Source organism: Bos taurus, chromosome 7 (assembly GCF_002263795.3).
Source record: "Bos taurus isolate L1 Dominette 01449 registration number 42190680 breed Hereford chromosome 7, ARS-UCD2.0, whole genome shotgun sequence".
NCBI classification, from domain to species: Eukaryota; Metazoa; Chordata; class Mammalia; order Artiodactyla; family Bovidae; genus Bos; species Bos taurus.
In genome coordinates this window covers 5745158-5762818 of record NC_037334.1, presented here as the reverse complement: position 1 = coordinate 5762818, position 17661 = coordinate 5745158, and the positions used below count along the sequence as shown (strand labels likewise).

At 52.2% G+C, this 17661-nt stretch overlaps 2 protein-coding genes across 2 annotated transcripts; both read right to left on the bottom strand.

Annotated features, from left to right (window-relative positions):
* Nucleotides 1-4306: 4306 nt before the first annotated feature.
* On the bottom strand, nt 4307-14286 carry CCDC194 (coiled-coil domain containing 194). The gene is made up of 4 exons (XM_005208557.5): nt 10240-14286; nt 8653-8749; nt 8132-8264; nt 4307-7673 (listed from the first exon to the last, which is right to left on the bottom strand). Exons 1-4 carry the CDS (start codon nt 10579-10581, stop codon nt 7523-7525), a joined length of 723 nt encoding a protein of 240 aa, XP_005208614.1. The 5' UTR covers nt 10582-14286; the 3' UTR covers nt 4307-7522.
* Nucleotides 14287-14377: 91 nt separating this feature from the next.
* Nucleotides 14378-17199, bottom strand: LOC618737 (bone marrow stromal antigen 2). The gene is made up of 5 exons (XM_002688577.7): nt 16799-17199; nt 15807-15861; nt 15490-15550; nt 15098-15216; nt 14378-14706 (listed from the first exon to the last, which is right to left on the bottom strand). Exons 1-4 carry the CDS (start codon nt 17108-17110, stop codon nt 15117-15119), a joined length of 528 nt encoding a protein of 175 aa, XP_002688623.4. The 5' UTR covers nt 17111-17199; the 3' UTR covers nt 14378-14706; nt 15098-15116.
* Nucleotides 17200-17661: the final 462 nt, after the last annotated feature.

Sequence of the window (17661 nt, the reverse complement as noted above, 5' to 3'; positions counted from 1 at the left end):
CTAGACCTCACCACGGCGGGGGGGAGGGGGAAGTGTTTATATTACTCCTCTTAATACTTCCTCTGCCTGGCTCCTTCCTGGCCAGGAGGAAACGGGGGCTGTGGGTTATCACAACACTCCCACCCCGGGCTGTGAAGGGAAGGGGGGAGGGCACCAAGGCACGTCTGGCCTCTCTGATTAACTACGGGTGGGGCACCGGCTGGAGTGGCCAGGCATCCTTGGTCTTACTGAACCTCAGTTTCCCCTTCTGCCCTTGCTCTGTACCCAGAGCTGTTCTCAGCTGTGTATGACGTCTTTTCAACATCCCCCTTGTGTGGAAGACACAGACATGCAGGGAGGAGAAAGGACTGTTTTGGGGGGTGGGCGTCGGGTCTCCCTCTGGTCATTCACAGAGCTGGCCTTAACTCCCCTTGGAGAGGGCTGGCTACAGATGTATGCCCACCTCAAGGGACAGTGCTGTTACAGGAGCTAAATTGTGCAGAGCGCGTTGCCAGGGGCCAGGCATACACAGCACTCAGTAATTGGTGCACATCACCAAGGGCTGATCCGTGGACGGCGGTGGCGGGGGCTCCCCAGGCTGTCATCCCGCCATCCTACATGCCTGGCTCATGTAGGCACTTAGTAAGTGCAAGCAGCAGTGAACTTGGGGCCAGTGTGCGTGCCCATGATGGGCTTCTCACGTCTGAGTCTCAGTTTTCCCTTCTGCATGGTGCCAGGCCCCAGGGTGGGGGAGGGGGCTGGGAGAAAAGATTTGCCAGTTGCTATTACCACTACCACTTTCTGTTTGAAACCTCATTTTCGAGCTCTGTGAGATGGTGAATGGGAAGCACAAGATAGTGGGGGTCAAACTTCACTGTGGGAAGGGATTCAGGGACCAAGGAGCAAAGGATTCTGGGTATGCCCTCCTGCCCACTCCCCCTCCCCCACCAAACAGGCACTCTAGGTAAGCCTCCTCTGTAGGTGACACCAGAACCCTTCCCCAAGAGGAGCGTTGAGAAGTCTTCAGTCTTGGGAAAACAGAGTGGGACACAGACCCTAGCCCCATGGGGTCAAGGCTGATAGCAGGGAGGGGCAGGGGCCAAAGGGAATGAGGCAAGGAGATAGAAAGGGGGCTGGAACACGGGCGGGCAACGATAACGCAGTTGCTGTCTGCTGCCTGTGTGGGGGCATAGCAGGGCGAGAGTGGTGGCATGGGGAAACATCCCGCTATCAGCCAGGGGAACGGGGTGGCAGAGTTGTTGAGGGGGAGGGATCCTCCAGGGTGATGTTCATCAAGGAGGCAGGAGTTGGGTGGGGAAGGAAGAAGTCCCAGCGGTGGGCAGGAAACCCCTGTCTGACCTCTGGCCTTTGCAGCTACCCATTGATTCCTGATTCCGGACCCTCCTCAGCCACTACTGGGAGGAAAGAGAGTTGGGGGCTGCAAGTGATGCCCAACCAGCTCTTTCTCTAGGTTGGACAGGCCCACCCAGAATCCCCTGGAGCTGGTGGGAGGAGGAGATCGCCCCTCTTCATTAACGAGGGCCATGCGGGCACAGGGACTCCATGGTCTTGCTGTAGGCCTCCGGAGTTACGTTCCGGCTGTGCCACCTACTGCTGTGTGACCTGGGACAAGTGACTTCTCCCCCTGCGAGCCTCAGCTTTCTCCTGACAGTCAGCAGTGAAACACTGGTCTCAGTGCCTGGCACACAGTCAGCCTTAATAAACAGCTGTGTTTTTCAAAGGTGGGGCTGGATCATGGGTAGCCTCTGATGTTGGGCTGAGGAACTGAGATGCAATGGTGGGCATTGCTCCAGGTGCTGTTGCCCTGGTCCTATGGGATCACCGGGGGCAAGGGGGCATGACAGGGGGAGAGCCTGAGTGACAAGGGTCCAGTTGAGAGCTCAGGCATGGCGACAGTGCCCGGAGATGTTACAGTCTTGGTGTGAACTTAAGATCCTGGCTATTCTTCATCTTATGTGGAAGATGTTGCACGTAAGCATGTATGAATACTGTATCTGTTGTCAAGAGAAAAAGATAAGCAACCATAAACTCCCAGAAAACTGAAAAGCCACTCTAGAACTGACAGTACCGATGTGCTACAGTTTTGAGCAATTGTCACAGTCTAAGAACAAAAGTTTGAAATCTACACACAAATGTCTTTTGGGTCAAGCTCAAAAATAACACTCTTTCTGGCAATTTGGTCTCACAACTTAGATTTGTAATGTTTCTTTTTCAGTAAGTTTTTTTTTTCCTACAATAACTTTTTTTTTTAAGTTGGATTTTTTTTTTAATGGAAACGGTAATGATGAAACTTCTTTTTGCTCAACATTATGACTTTTGAGACTGAGGATTCCTTTGACCACTGTTTAGGTTTTCAGCACATATATTTTACTATCATAATAATTATCAAGGGGAACTTAGAATATTTCTAAATTTTTTTGTTTCAATGAACAGAATAAGATTTGAAGTCAAATCTCCACAAGTGAAATTGCTGGGTGCTGAAGCAATAACATCTTATATTTTGACAGCTGTTATCAATTTGTCCTCCAAAAAGGCTGTTTCCATTGACACCCTTGCCAGCAGTGTCTAAAATTTCTAAAAACAGACTCTTTTGAACACTTTCTGCCTGCATTCCTGACCAGAAAATTCCAGAGGGCGGAGGTGAGTAACTGGTCCTTGAATTCACATGAGGTCAAATACATCAAATGATGGGAGAATTTGGTTTTTTCCTGAAAACCATTTGTCATAGTCACAGGAAATTTTGTGTATGAATCTCTCTGAATTCCCTTGAGGGGTCATCATAAAACCCAACACCAATTAAAAAAATTTTTTTTCTAAATCAAAAACAATCCATTTGGTTTCATTTGATTGTTTGGTCAGAGATGGGAAAACTGTCATGAGGAAGTCAATTCCATGTCACTCTGAAGACTGAACACTGATGTTCTCAAGGAGACACAAGGTTTTTTAAAAACTCTCATGGAGCTTCAAGAGGCTTCAGGAGGAAATGATACTTCTGGTGAAGAAAAATTTCGGCAAAGTTCAGAAAACCCTCCACATTTTTGCCAACGTCTTCGGGTTTTGTTTAACTGCAAAGGAAATGAAGTTTGCGACTTTGGGTGTTGACAGAGGAGGCAAAGAGAGCCCTTTGGAGGGGAAGAGCCTGTCCTCTTTGGGCCTTCTGGTTGAACAACTGGGACTGTTGTTACAAGATCAAGTTGCTGCTGTCCTCCAGTGCCCTCCACCCAGGTTTTCCCTTTTCATCCTCACCCCCGGCCCTCACCCCACCCCACTGACTCCTGTTGCTGCAGCCAGAGAGGGATCCCAGGGTCACCATTAACAGGGAGGCCAGGACAGGGACCTGAGAGACGGGACAAGGTGGAGACACAGAGAAAAGACTCAGAGACAGAGAGATGGAGACTTTGAGTGGTAATTAGACAGGTGGAGACAGGGAAACAGAACGGAGCAAGGGCAGGCGGTGGGGCACCGGCCCTGTGGAGTGGGAGGGATATGAGGTCTGGGAGGCAGGGCAGCTTGGGGATTCTTAGTCCTGGTCTGGGACTGGGGTCTGTTCTCTCCCAGCTGCCCCCAGTCCTCATCCACTCCCTGTCCTTTGGCCTCCCCAGGGGATCCACAGCTTCCAGCCTCCCACCTCCCTCTTTTCTCCCAGACACCAGATCTGATGGGTCCCTTTCTGCTCACACACATCCCATGGCTCTCCGTTTCCCTGGAGCTGATTTTCAGTGATCTGACAGTTATGACCAAGGTGAAGTTAGCAGAATAAGTGAATAATAATGATAATATTTTAGGTTTCGGATACAGCGCTGAGTCCAACCCTTTGTGTAGATCAGCCCTGGACCCCACAGCTGCACAGTGAAGGGTCTTAAATCCCTGGGGCCGCAGACAAGGCGAGGCCAGTGTCAAGACCTAGCTGACTCCAGAAGGAGAAGCTGTTTCCTGCTCATTTCTGGATTTACGCCAGAGTTGGAGGGGAGGGCAGGGGGCAGAGGCGGAGGGTGGGGTGAGGGGGAGCGCGTCTCAGACCCATCCTTCCAGCCTCACAAGGTCTGGGCCCTCAGCCAGCAACTAGGTCTGAAGACTGGGGCGACCCCTGGTGGTCGGTAGCGGAACAAAACTGTTAAGACTCATTCCTCTCCTCAACCTCACCTCCTCCTTTGGCGCGAGAGATGGGGTCCAATTCTCCCTCTAGGTGGATCCTTTCCCAGTAAAGGCCCTTAAAGCCACCTCCAAGGTGGGTGGGAGTGGGAGATTATGAGCAGAACTGCCTGAGGTGGAGATCAGAGTTTCAAGGGCTTCTAACACCAGCCTCTTAGATTTTTCAAGACGAATTTTAATTATTTTTAAAGGCAACACATGCATATGAGTTTTAAAACGCAAACTTTACAAAAAGAAGGGGACAACAGAGGATGAGACGGTTGGATGGCATCACCGACTCGATGGACTTGAGTTTGAGCAAGCTCCGGGATTGGTGATGGACAGGGAAGCCTGGTGTGCTGCAGCCCATAGGGTCACAGAGAGTCAGACACGACTGAGCGACTGAACTGAACTAATACAAAGGAACATGAGGCTTCCTCCCCGCACTGATCCCTAGATCCCTGATTCCTTTTCCAGGGGCCACTGCTGTATCTAGGGTTTCCTTTAGAGATATCTGGACAAGTTTCCCCCAGTTCCAATTTTTCAAAGATGTACACAGACTATAACGCTTCTGCTTCTTACATTACTGTGTCTCAACGAAGGTCAGTTTTGGCCTTTTTAACAGTTGCACAGTGGGAATTCCCTGCAGGTCCAGTGATTAGAGCTCTGTGCTTTCCCTGCTGAGGGCTCGCGTTCAATTCCTGATGGGGGAACTAAGATCTGTAAGTAGGGCAACTTGCTGCTAAGTCGTTTCAGTCGTGTCCGACTCTGTGTGACCCCATGGACTGCAGCCTACCAGGTTCCTCCGTCCATGGGATTTTCCAGGCAAGAGTACTGGAGTGGGCTGCCACTGCCCCAAACAAAACAATCCCCACCCCCCGCTGCCCCAGTCCATACGAACCAGTTGAACAGCATTCCGTGGTGTGGATGTATGCACACTCATTTAAACAGACTCCAGTTGGTGGACACTGAGGTTGTTTCCAATTTTTTGCAATTACCAAGCATGTGGTAATAATGTCTTCATTTCTCCTCTCCTCCACCCTTACTTTAAAAAAGTAAACTGTTTATTTGGAATGTTTTGTTTTGTTTTTTGGAATGTTTTAAATTTACAGAAAATTTGCAGAGATAATACCGTCTCTGAATAGCCCTCACACAGCTTCTATCATTAACATCTTATATACCATAGTTCATTCGTCAAAATTAAGAAATTAATCTTAGTATATATTACAATGAACTGAACTCTAGACTTTATTTGATTTCTTTACTAAATGTTTTTCTGTTCCAATATCCAAAGCCAGGACTCTCCACTGCATGCAGTCCATTATTTTGCATGCGTTTAAATATAGTTGTTGGGAATTTCCTGGCAGTCCAGTGGTTTGGACTCCAAACTTTTACTTCTGAGGGTTACTTCCCTAACCCTGGTCAGGGAAATAGGATTCTTCAGGCTGTGTGGCCAAAAAAAGTGAAAAGTGAATAAAGTACTCTGTTGGGTTCTTAGTATCCAAGACTATAATTAAAAAATGACTGTAGATTAAATTTTTCTTAATAAAAAATATGGCTGCAGGGAAACTGCTTGAAGAAGAACTAATGGGTCAAACACTCTTTTAATTTTGAGAGATTCTAGAAAATGGCCCTCCCAAGTAGTCATACCAACAAGCTGTTTCACCAGTACTGTGTATATTCACAAACTTTTGCTTTTATTTTTATCCTTGCCAAACCAGTGGGCAGAAAGTGGTACCGTGTCATCGTTTCAGTTGGCATTTCTTCTCTAGCAGTGAGACTGGGCACCTTTTTCTGCATGCTTCTTTGAACTGGTTGCCCATATTCTTTGCTTGTTTTCTATCGAGTTATTTTTAAAATTGTATTTATTTGGCTGCGCCAGGTCTCAGTTGCAGCATGCAGGATCTTCACTGTGGCACAGGAACTCTTAGTTGATGTTTGTGGGATCTAGTTCCCCAGCCAGGGTCAAATCCAGGCTCCCTCCATTGGGAGCCCCGAGTCTTAGCCATTGGATCACCAGGGAAGTCCCTCTACTGAATTATTTTTTGAAAATTTAATTTAGAAGAGATTCTTACATAATAAGCAAAGTAGTTTATTCCTGGATATGAAAAACTATGTCAATGGATCTTTCTTTTCTTCCAAACGATTTTCTACCTCGTTGTTTTGGATATAGGAAAGTTTCCGTTAATTCTCTTGGGTTTTCTATATATAGTCATACCACCAGAAGATAATATTAAGTTGAATTGTTTTTGAGGCATTCCTGCCAAAAATGTCAACCTCAAATTAATCATGAGGAAACCACAAAAACCCAAACTCAGACACCACAGAATGACTGGCCTGGGGCTTTAAAAAAAATGCCAACCAATGTCATGAAAGGCAAAGACAGATTGAGAAATGTTCCAGATTAACACGATGTGTAAATCAGGATAATCTTTTGTTACAGAGGACATTATCAAAATAGTTGGCAAAATCTGATTACAGTCTGGAGATTAGAACCTAAGTGTCCACTGACAGATGAATAGATAAAGAAGATATAATATATATATATATATACACACACACACACAATTTATATATACACACAATGGAATATTAATTATAATAGTCTCATAAAAAAGAAATCTTGCCATTTGCAACAACATGGATGGATCTAGAGGGTGTTATGTTAACTGCAGTAAATCAGATAAAGACAAACACTGTATAATCTCACATGAAATTGTTGCTATTTTGATGACCTTTTCAGAATGCTTTTCATTTGATCCGTTAGCATGGCAAATTTTATTAACAGAGTTCCTTCCCAATACTGATTTATCTTTGCATCTCAGGCCTATGTTCCTTTGCTATGGTGTATCTTTCAAATGATTACTTGGTTCTCTTCTAAAACTTCATTTGGGAGCTTTGTACCCTCACAGGGAGAGGGGTGCGGAGTTTTCCTATCGTGCCATTTTTGCTAGGTTTTGGTGTCAAGGATATGCTGGCTCTCACCATTCCAATCACTCATTTTACAGACACGGTAAACTGAGGACCAGAGAGGAGAAGCGACCCCTTCAGGTCACTTCCAGATCAGGGCTGGACCCTGAGTCCTCATGTCCGAGGGATGAGGGCAACACTGGCCTTGTCCTTAGAGGGGACCTAAGTCCCGGCTCTGCACTATCTCACCTTGAGACCCAATGGACCTCAGTATTCCCGTCTGTAGATAGGCACTAGATGGTCAGAAAGACAAGGTCGTGTCTTCTTTCAGCAGTTTCAGGGTTGCTTCTGGGTCAAAAGCTGAGCGTGGATGGGTGTCGACTGAGCATCTCATCCAGCTTGGGCACCTCTCTGAGTGTCCCTGCAGGGCTCCCAGGGTCTGTCCTCCTGGTCTCGAGCCCCCATTCAGCTGGGGGCCGACTCACCCTCGTGCGCGCCGCGTAGGTCGCCTGCAGCCCCCGGAAGTTCCTGGGCGAGAGCGCGAGCGGGGGCTGGGCCGTGGTCGGGACCCGGCGCGGGTCCGGGGGTGTGAAACTCTGCGCTGGGCGCTCGTCTGGGCTTCCAGGGCTTTACTGCCGGGAAGAGGGTAGAGGGGCCGTCGGCACCAGGACACCTATCCCCAGAGACCCTCCGGGATTCATCTATTCTTCCTGGTATTCCAATCCCCAAAGATTCCAGGCTTCAGGATCCCCCATCCCTTCTCCCCTGGTCTTTTCCAGGACGGGTCCTCCGGGACTCCCAGTCTTTTCCACGGAAGCTCCGCCTCCAGGCCCCCGATCCCTCCCTTGATACTTTTCATTGCAACGTTCACCTTCACTCCCCGCTCCCCTCGGAGCCCCCATATACGCCCGACCCCAGGGACCCATGCCTCAAGAGTGCCAACCCCAATGTGGGCATTCTCGCCCCATAGAGCCCGCCGCTAGGTTCTCACACTCAGACCTTCATCTAGATCCTCTCCCAAGGCCCCGCCCACACGACCAGCCCCGCCCCTCCCCGAGCCCTGGACCCTTCCCTCCCACCCTTCACTCACATGTGATCGCGCAGCGCCGCCTCCCGGGCTGCGCAGGCTTCGCCCTCCGCCTCGGCCGTACGTGCGCGCCGCTGCGCCTCGTCCAGTTGCTGCGCAGATTTAGCGGCCGCGGCCTCCCAGCGCGCCAGGGCTTCTGCGGACGCAAGGCGCGAGATCAGGATGGAGCCCGGGCTCCTACTCCGCACACATCAACTCCGAGTTTATAGTCTGCATACTGTCTATGTGGTTTGTTGTATTGGAATTAAATTTGTGTGCTGTTTGCATGACCTTTACATGTTATTTGCATAGCTTTTCAGAGGTTTACATGTCTTTGGGGAGTCTCTACATAGCGTGTGCATATTTTGTTGCGTTTGCATTGTTCTGTGACATTTGCCTGACCTTTGCATATTATGTGCATTTCTTTCACAAGTTTTCACGTTGCTTTGCTTTACGTTTACACCCGTCTGTGTCTTTTGCCTAGCTAGGAACCGTCTAGGCTCCTCCCATCTCTAGCATGCCCACCCCTTTGCATCCCAACACACCTGTGAGCGCCCCGTTCTCAGCCCCCATCTGGGTACCCTGTGCCTTGGCTTCTTCCATCTCAGTTTTCAGTGTCATCAGTTGGGTCTGAAGCCGACTCTGTGGAGTAGAAATGACGGGGGAAGGGAGAGAAAGTGAATGGGCTCTGCCCTTTCTAGGGGAGACGAGAACACCCTGTTGTTCCTTGAGCTTTATTTGGAATGAGAACACCCTGGTGTTCCTTGAGCTTTATTTGGAATGTCGTTTGGAGTCCTGTAGTTGTAAAACACAGAAGTGGCCTCTGAAGTCTGGGGTGAAAGGTGCCTGCCTGCAAGGAGATCTTTGCCCAGGTCCACTGACCCCTGGGGCATCCCAGGTGGCTCAATGATAAAAGAATCTGCCTGCAGTGTAGGAGACAGAACACGCAAGTTCGATCCCTGGGTGGGGAAGATCCCCTGGAGGAGGAAATGGCAAGCCACGCCAGTGTTCTTGCCTGAAAAATCCGTAGAGGAGCCTGGTGGGCTACAGTCCATGGGGTCGCAGAGTCGGACATGACTGAGGGACTGAGCACACTGACCCCACTCCAGGCCAACTGGATATAGAAAGGTTTAGTTCTGCTGACCAGCTCGGGTTCCAATCCTAGCTATATCTAGATTCTTGGGACTGGGGTTTCAGACCAGCACAAGCCAATATGGTGGTTGATGATTGAGTTTCTAGGGTATCGGTCACCTCTGTAGGACATTCTGCAAAGCAACTGGCTTGGTCTCCTCTGAGACTCTTTCATGGGGGCTGGGGGAGAACCATAATTTGAATCCAGGGCAGGCTGCTCTTAATTTCAGCTGCCCCAGGCCCTTCCCTTAGGCAGGCTGGAAAGGCATAGGGATTAATTTTCAAAAGGCATGAATTTTCCAGAATTCGTATGCTGCCCAACCTCTGCTGGGCCCAGTACACAGGGGTACACAGTAGTTACTCAGTAAATGTGAGTGGTTGGGACTTTGAGGATGGTTCTTCTGCGAGGCCCAGGGTTGAGAAAGAGTTAAGAAAGGGTTAAGAAAGAGTTCGAAGGGGGTAGCAAGAGGAGAAGGGAGGACCTGGCTGGTACCTCCTCCGAGAGGCCAACTTTAGCTTCCTAATTACAGGTGACACGAATGTCCCTCTCTCAAAATAGGGCTGCTGGACACTGACTGGGGGGTGGTTGTTGAGTGGGTACTTAGGGGGAGGGTTAGCACAGGGCCTCCCCAGCGGGGCTCAGGGGTCTGGGGTAGCCTCCACCAGCAAATAGCAGAGGACAGTGGAGCCTTCTTTTTATTTTTTTAAAGTTCATTTATGTCGTATTTTTTTTCAACTGGACTATAATTGCCTTACAGCGTTGTTAGTTTCTGGTGTACAACGAAGTGAATGAGCTGTGTTAGTGGAACCTTCTTGGGCAGAAGGTAGACACAAGGGGGAATTGGCCCTGTAGGAGTTGGAAGGAATGGTGCTGTTCTCATTTTCCTCCCTCAGTTGAAGAACGGGGGAAACCAAGGCACCGAGGGAGAAGGTTGGGGGTGTGTGCGCACCCTCTCCCCCTCGTTTTTGGGGTTCCCCAGCCCTCCAGCCTGTCCACCTACCTGGCGGCCCTCACAGGCCCTTAGGGCCTCCTCCAGCTCCCGGCGGACACGCTCGGCCTGCTTCAGCCGCTTCGTCAGGGCCTCCTCGAGTCGGGCAGCCTCTGCCAGTCGGCGCCGAAGTTCCTCGACTTCGGGTCCGGGGTCTCCAGGCGGCGCCGTGGTGTTGGCGGCCGGCTCTGGGCAGCGGGGCCTCCGGGAGGCCGAGGAGGCCAGATTCCAGGCCAGAAGGGCTGCTCCGGCAGCAACCGCTGCCAGGAAGACTGCGGCCCCGCACAGGGCGAACACCCGCCAGGCGCGCCCCGGCTCGGGCTCCGGCCCGGGCTCGGCCATGCCGCTGTCCATAGCTCTGGCCCCAGACGGCCACGAGCATTTAATTGGCACCTTGGGCAGCCAGGGACACCCACGGTTCCGCCCCTCCTGGCGGTGGTTTCGAGTTTATTGGGAGGGGCTGGACCCACGCCAAGGGCCAGCCCAAGCTACCGGAGCCGAGGACAAGGCTGGGGATCCCGGGTTCCAGTCTTGTTTCTGCATCCCATGTGACCCTCTAAGCCTCAGTTTCCTCCTCTGTAAACTGGGGATGACAGTAGCTCCTGCCTTGTAGGGCTCTGTAGGAATCACCTGAGCATATCTGCGCAAAGCCCCCCTTTGCACCAGGGGCCCTTGGCAAGGGTCTGGGGGTATACTATCCCCCATTCTGTTCATGGAGAGACCAAGCCTAGAAGATGGGAGGCTGTTCGAAACAACTGAGGTCGGCCTGGCTCGGGCGGCCGCACTTTTTTGTGACTGGATGTGCGGGCCAGAGTGCAGACCCAAGGGTAGATGCGTCCCATCTCCCTGCCCGTTCTCCACTAAGCCACCAGGGGGCGACCTTACAACGTGCATCAGAGCCAGGCGCGTCTACACCGTTGCCCTGACTTGCCGGAGTCAAATCCTCCTCTTCCCTCTCTACCCTCTTTCATTTCCATTTCCCCTTCCTCCACCCTACTCCCCGCTTTTCCTCCTCCTCCATCCTTCCCCACTCCCCATCCTCCCCCTCTCCTTTCTCCTTCCCCGGCGAGGCCCCCAGCAGGTCTTCAGTGTCATCCCCGCCCCCTCTAGCCCTGCTGGGTGCTGTTCCGGCCAGCGCATTCCTATCCCGGGGTTGCCGGCCGGACTTTCCTCCCTCTTTGCTCAGCTAACTTCCTTACCAGTTACTTCCCTGTCCACCAGTGTGTCTCTTCTTCTCCCTTCCCCACTAACTCTGACCCCTTTTGATCTCTCAGCTCTGCTGTCATTTTACTGTGTTTGATTCCTGAATGCCTCTCCCATCAGACTGGGGTATGTGTGTGTATGTGTGTGTCTGACTCTGCGACTCCCATGGACTGTAGCCCACCAGGCTCCTCTGTCCATGGGATTCGCCAGGCAAGAATCCTGGAGTGGGTTGCCACTCCTCCAGGGAATCTTCCCAACCCAGGGATCAAACCCGCATCTCATGTCTCATGTATGGCAGGTGGATTCTCTACCGCTGAGCCACTGGGGCATCAGACTGGGCAAGCCCTGAAAAAGTAAAGCCTTCGCCTGCCTTGTTCCCACTGCCACCGCGTGGGCTTGGCACACAGTAGCTGTGCAGTAAATGTGAGCTGAGTGAACACTAAGAACAAGAATCCGTGTTCCTCCTGACAGCCCTCCCCCTCCACGGCGCCCCCGCCCATTCCACAGGAAGAAAACAGAGCCCAAAGAGGCCAAGTCTCAGGCCAGGGACACAGAGCAGCTACAAGTCGCTCCCACATTCCTGCTGTAGCTGGAATCCCTCCCCATCCTGCAGGCCCTGCAGCACCCCTCAGGCCTGGTTTCCAACTCCTGGCTGGGTCACAGTCAGACAGGGAAGAGGGACATTTTCAGGAAGGAGAGAAGTTTATACCCCGGCCACTGGGTAGGAGTTTGGGGGAAGAAATTGAGCAGGTCAAACCCATGACATCAGGCAAAACTGCCTTCTCATCTGTGAAACAGTACACATAGAGTAGGGGGAGGGGCAGTGCTGTTTTGGGACTTTCCAGTAGCCCAAGCTGGGAGCGGGGGTGGCGGATGTTGGGTGGAAGTGGCAAAGACTGAAGTCATGTTTTAAGGGCTTCCTGGCAATCAAGAGAACCTGCTAGAAGCAGAGGGCCCTGATGCTGCGAAAGATTGAGGGCAGGAGGAGAAGGGGGTGACAGAGGATGAGATGGTGGGATGGCATCACCGACTCAACGGACATGAGTTTGAGCAAACTCCGAGAGATGGTGAAGGACCGGGAAGGCTGGCGTGCTGCAGTCCATGGGGTTGCAAAGAGTCGGACACGACTGAACGACTGAACACCACTGCCTGAGCAGCTGAGAAACCCTGAGCAAGTCCAGTTACTTCTCTGGACATCAGTTTCCTCATCTGTTAGATGGGGCTGCTGATGGAGGGTAAAATGCCTCAGTCATTGGCAAGGGACTCCACAGGAGCGCCTACTGAGCCCTCCTGTGAGCTGGGGGCACAGAAATGATGGAGACCTGAGCCTCACCTTCTAGAGCTGAGATTCTCACTGGAATTGAATCTGTGCCCCCAGGGGAGATTTGGTAATGTCTAGAGGCCTTCTGTTGTTGTCACAACCTGGCAGTAAGGTGCTACGGGCATCTGGTAGCAAAGGATGGTACTCAGCATCCCACAGTGCACGGGGCAGCCCCACCACAGAGAACGGTCCAGCCCAGATGCTGAGAGTTGAGAGGCCGAGAAACCCTGCTCTAGAACTTCAGAGTGAGGAGCAGGAGCTCCGAGCAGAGGGCAGAGACTGGCCGAGGCTGTGAGGCAGGAAGGAACTTGATGAATCAATATATAGAGAAATGGTCGGGGTGGGTGGAACAGGAGGAAGTCAGGGGACGGGGGTGTTGTCAGGGGGGTCTGTGGTAGGGATGGGGTTTGGGGACACTGGGAAGACAGTAGGAGCCGTGGAAGGGGAGTCTAAGACCATCTGGGTTGGGGCCCATGGGACCAGAGGGCAGTGCAGAATCCTGGGCAAACACAAGCAGCCTGCCCCTAGTGCTACGCACAAAAAGTTGCCTGGACAATAGTTGGAATTCCAGGAAAACTTGGAGGAAGGAAGATAACTGGGGAGGAAGGAAATAGGGGCCATGGGAGGGTCAAGGAAGTGGGTTAAATGGTCTATGAGACAGAACCCCTCAACTTTGAGCCCCTCCCAAGTTTTTTTTTTTTTTTTTCTTTCTTTCTTTCTTTCTCTTTTGGTAGTGCCATGTGGCTTGCAGGATCTCAGTTCTCCAATCAGGGATTGAATCTGGGCCATGGCAGTGAAATCCTGGAATCCTAACTACTAAGCTACCAGGGAACTCCCCATACCTAATCTTCAATTTTGAGAAGCAGAGAGGCTCTCTGGGGGAGGGGTTCCCGGAGCTGGGTACTACAGGATGAATAAGACTTTGGGGACGGAGGTGGCGGGGCAATGTGACACAGGTCTGTCCCGTGTCTGCACATCGAGGTTTAAGTCCCAGCCCTGTACTTTCTACTGGAAGGGACTGGGAATCAGGACAAAGTGCTCCTCATCACAGCCACAGTTTCCTCATGGAACCACTGGATCAGAAGATCCAGCCAGGAGATGAGAGCAGAAACCTGCAGGCAGGGAGCATTGATGAGGGTGTAGGTCCCTGGTAGCTCAGTTGGTAAAGAATCCGCCTGCAATGCAGGAGACCCTGGTTCAATTCCTGGGTCGGGAAGATCCCCTGGAGAAGAGATAGGCTACCCACTCCAGTATTCTTGGGCTTCCCTTGTGGCTCAGGTGGTAAAGAATCTGCCCGCAATGCGGGAGACCTGCTTTGGAAGCCTGGGTTTGGAAGATCTGGAGAAGGGAAACACTACCCACTCCAGTATTCTGGCCTGGAGAATTCCATGGACTATAGGGGTCACAAAGAGTTGGACATGACTGAGCGACTTTCTCTCTCACTTTCAGAGGAGAAGAGGGCTGGGGGAGGGGCAGTGGGGTGATGCCTGCCAGCACCCCAGAAATCCCAAGGAACATTCTAGAGCACAGAGGCTGAGTTTGGATGTCAATAGGTGTCCACCCTTGCTCACAGGGCAGGTCCCAGGTGCTTGGGGGTGACACGATAACACTCCAAAAACTTGAGAGTACAATTTTCCCCCCAAAGGGGTGTTTACTTTTTGGAGCCAAATGACGCCAGAAGAAAGTGACTTTCTAGATGTCAGCAGAAGCTGTCAGCAAGAAGCAGGTGCCCTACGCCTCACCCCTGAGCCCTCCCCAACTCTAGGGCAGACTGGGGCAACCCCCTACTTCTCCACGAAAGACATCCCTCCAGAGCCGACCCATTTGGACCCCTTAGGTTACCCCATCCCCCCACCCCCACAACCGTGTTGCCATGTGGTCCCCTCAGAACTGGCCGAGTCAGGAAGCCTCACACAGGGAAGCAGACAGGGAGCCAGACCAGTCCAGGTTATGGCCTAAAAAACATCAAAATAGGGACTCAGGTACTTCCCTGGCTGGTAAAGCCTTTGCACTTCCAATGCTGGGGTTGCGCGTTCGATCCCTGGTCTGGGAATTAAGATCCCGCATGTCATGCAGAGCGACCAAAAACCAAAAATTAAAATAAATTTAAAAAATTTTTTAAAAGAAAAAACAAAATACGGGCTCAGAGGCGGACAGAACACAGGCCCCGCCCCAAGCCCCGCCCCCCACAGGACCTCCCTACTCACTGAGTGCTCCCTCCCTCTCCAAGATCCTTCTCCGTGTCCAGCCCTCCGCCCCACAGACAGGCCACCTCCCCAGACCCTGACCCAGACCAGCTCCCGGCCCCTCCGAGCTTTCTTCTCCCAGGAGCTGCCCAATCCTTACCGGCCGGCTTTCTGGGATCTCAGGTCAGCAGAGCGTTGAGGACCAAGACCGCGATCACAACGAATAGGAAGCTCGAGCAGCTGGACGCGTTGTTTTTGGAGCAGGTCTCACTCTGTCTTCTGGAGTAGAGATCAGGGCCACTCAGGCAGCTGCCGGGCCCGCTCGGGCCGCTCAAAGCTTCTCCCCTAAGAACCTGCACTCCTTCCCGACAAATCGCTGGGGAGAAGAGTGAGCAGCGCCCCCCGCCCCCAGTGGCTGTGTGACAGATGGGACGAGGCTGGGACTTAAACTTGGTCGCCTGAGCATCGAGGTTTTTTGCCCCGTGCCCAGGGGGTCGGGAGTTGGGTGAAAGGGGCGTGCCCCGGGGTGGGGGTGGGGGGCTCCTCTCAGACCTTAGTCGCTCCACCTCGGCCAACGCGTCCTTCAGATTTTGGTTCAGTATCTTCAACTTTCCTGGTTGAGGGGTGGGGTACAGAATCAGGGGCAGGTCGACACGGTGACCACACCCACTCACCTGACCCCCACCCAGGACATGACTCTTCAGGCCCTCATCCAGTCCCTGCTGGGAAATCTGGAGCCCCCCCCCACCTCCCCAACTCCACCCCTCCCTGTCTCTGGACCCCAGCCCTGGGACCCTCCCTCCCTACTTCTTTTCAACACCTGATCCCCACCGCTCCCCACCGTGGAACCCTGGCTGTGTTTTTCTCACCCTGAAACTCTGCCACCTGGGCCTGCTCCTTCTTCAGAGACTCCCTCAGGGTCACCTGGGTCAGAGGGGAGGGTCAGAACATGGACTCCTGTCCCTGGGCGCTGGACCCCTCCCTAGGCCCTCGGATCAGAGGAGCTCAAATCCACACCCCCTTCATTTCCCCGCCAACTCTCTCCCTGCACCTCGGTCTCCCACCGTGAAGAAACGGCACAACCTCCCACCCTCCTCGGGCCACCCATAAGAGCGTGATCCTCAAAGTGTGAGTTTTGAGGCCCCCCGCCCCCGCAAGAGAATTTGGAGGTTTCCTATGCCCTAGAAGAAGTTTCCAGATCCACTGGGGTATTGCACAAAAAAAAATTTTTTAATATTTATTTGAAAAAAATTTTTATTTGGTTGGGCTGAGTATTAGTTGCAACATGCTAGATCTTTAATTGCTGCAAGGGATCTAGTTCCATGACCAGGGATCAAACCCATGTCCCCTGTATTGGGGGTACAAAGTCTTAGTCACTGGATCACCAGGGAAGTCGCTAAAGAACATTAAGAGGTCCTTCTAAAACCAGAAAATGGGGCAGGGTGCAGGTAGGGGAAGATTTCAGAGACCAACTTAGATGTCCCTGAGAGTTTCAAGGTCCTCCATGTTAGAACAGAAGTGAAAATTTCAAAGGCTCTCAGGATGCAGTGGAAGGAGCTGGGGAGGTCCTCTTCCCAGTCCCTAAAGAAGATTTCTGCTGCCCAAGATTGGCCCAAGGGGAGTTTCTAGGTCCCCCCATCCAAGCGCCAGAGTTTAGAGAGCCTTGATACCCTACAGGGATACTGACACCCATAATGGGAGTTTTAAGGCTCCCCACACCAGCAACTCAGGGAGAGTCAGAGGTCCCCAAAGCCTGGTGGAGACATCCAGGGGGCAGTCTCAAAGTCCCTCTGGATCTCCACAAAGACCCTGGGAGAGCCTCTCAAGGACCTGGGCCTGTCTAGGGGCTGCAGTGGCTTACCATAGTATGGTTGCAGGTGGCAGCTTCGGCTTCCTTCTTATGTGAGAATTCCTGGGCCTGGGTTAGCTGGCGCTGCACGTGTTGGTTGACCTCCTGACACTCCTTCTGTGCTTGGAGGCCATCCACGCAGGCCTTGCTGTTGGCAGTGACAGTGAAGTAGATCATGGGCACAAGCAGCCCCACCGCCAGCAGGAGCAGCAGGACCCCCACCCCCAGCGGCAGCTTGCGGTCACACAGCGTTTTTTTGTCTATGGGCATCACGAGCTCACTTATGTCCTCCTCGGTGTTCGTGGGCACTGGTCTGTAGTGCATAGAAGTAGTAGCATCCTGAACTGCTGGAACCCCTATGGGCTAGGACTGCCCCCTGATTAGCATAATAGTGGTGCCGACCAATGAGAAGCTCCAGGAGGATCCTCTGAGTTGGCGGTACTCGAAAGGAGCCTGTGCAGGCAGGGGGCAGTCAGGCTTGCAGTTTAGGTTTCAGTTTCCTATTTCCTTTCCCCGGGGAAAAACGTTGGGTTGGTTTTGCCAAATTCTGGCCTTGGAGCTTTCTGGGTTGGATGCTGGCCAGTGAGATCCTGTGAGAGGGGAGTGGGGCTCCCGGGGAGACCCCAAGTCAAGTCCTAGCCCTTCTCCTACATGTTTCTGAGGGTGACCATTGCAGTTATTGAGCGGCCGGTGCACGCCAGCTCTGTGTTCTGTACCACAAAACGGAAGAGGCAGAGGGCTTTTTGGGGGGGCCATGTCCCCAACTGGGAGAAATGAAGGCTGAGACGTGAGTGGTGACTGGGGCGGTGTTGTGTGTGACTGAGGAGACAGGGTTGTGAATTGAGGAATCTCCTGGTGACCTTGAGGGGTTCACT

Excerpts from the sequence above, each read along its gene's own strand:
- CCDC194 (XM_005208557.5), bottom strand. The coding sequence starts at position 10,581 with ATGGACAGCGGCATGGCCGAGCCCGGGCCGGAGCCCGAGCCGGGGCGC. Across the intron at positions 8,750-10,239 it reads GGGCCTGTGAGGGCCGCCAG|AGTCGGCTTCAGACCCAACT; the intron begins GTAGGTGGACAG and ends TCTACTCCACAG. Across the intron at positions 7,674-8,131 it reads GCGGCGCTGCGCGATCACAT|TAAAGCCCTGGAAGCCCAGA; the intron begins GTGAGTGAAGGG and ends TCTTCCCGGCAG.
- LOC618737 (XM_002688577.7), bottom strand. The coding sequence starts at position 17,110 with ATGCACTACAGACCAGTGCCCACGAACACCGAGGAGGACATAAGTGAG. Across the intron at positions 15,551-15,806 it reads CCAGGTGGCAGAGTTTCAGG|GAAAGTTGAAGATACTGAAC; the intron begins GTGAGAAAAACA and ends CCCCTCAACCAG. Across the intron at positions 15,217-15,489 it reads GCCGAGGTGGAGCGACTAAG|AAGACAGAGTGAGACCTGCT; the intron begins GTCTGAGAGGAG and ends TCTCTACTCCAG.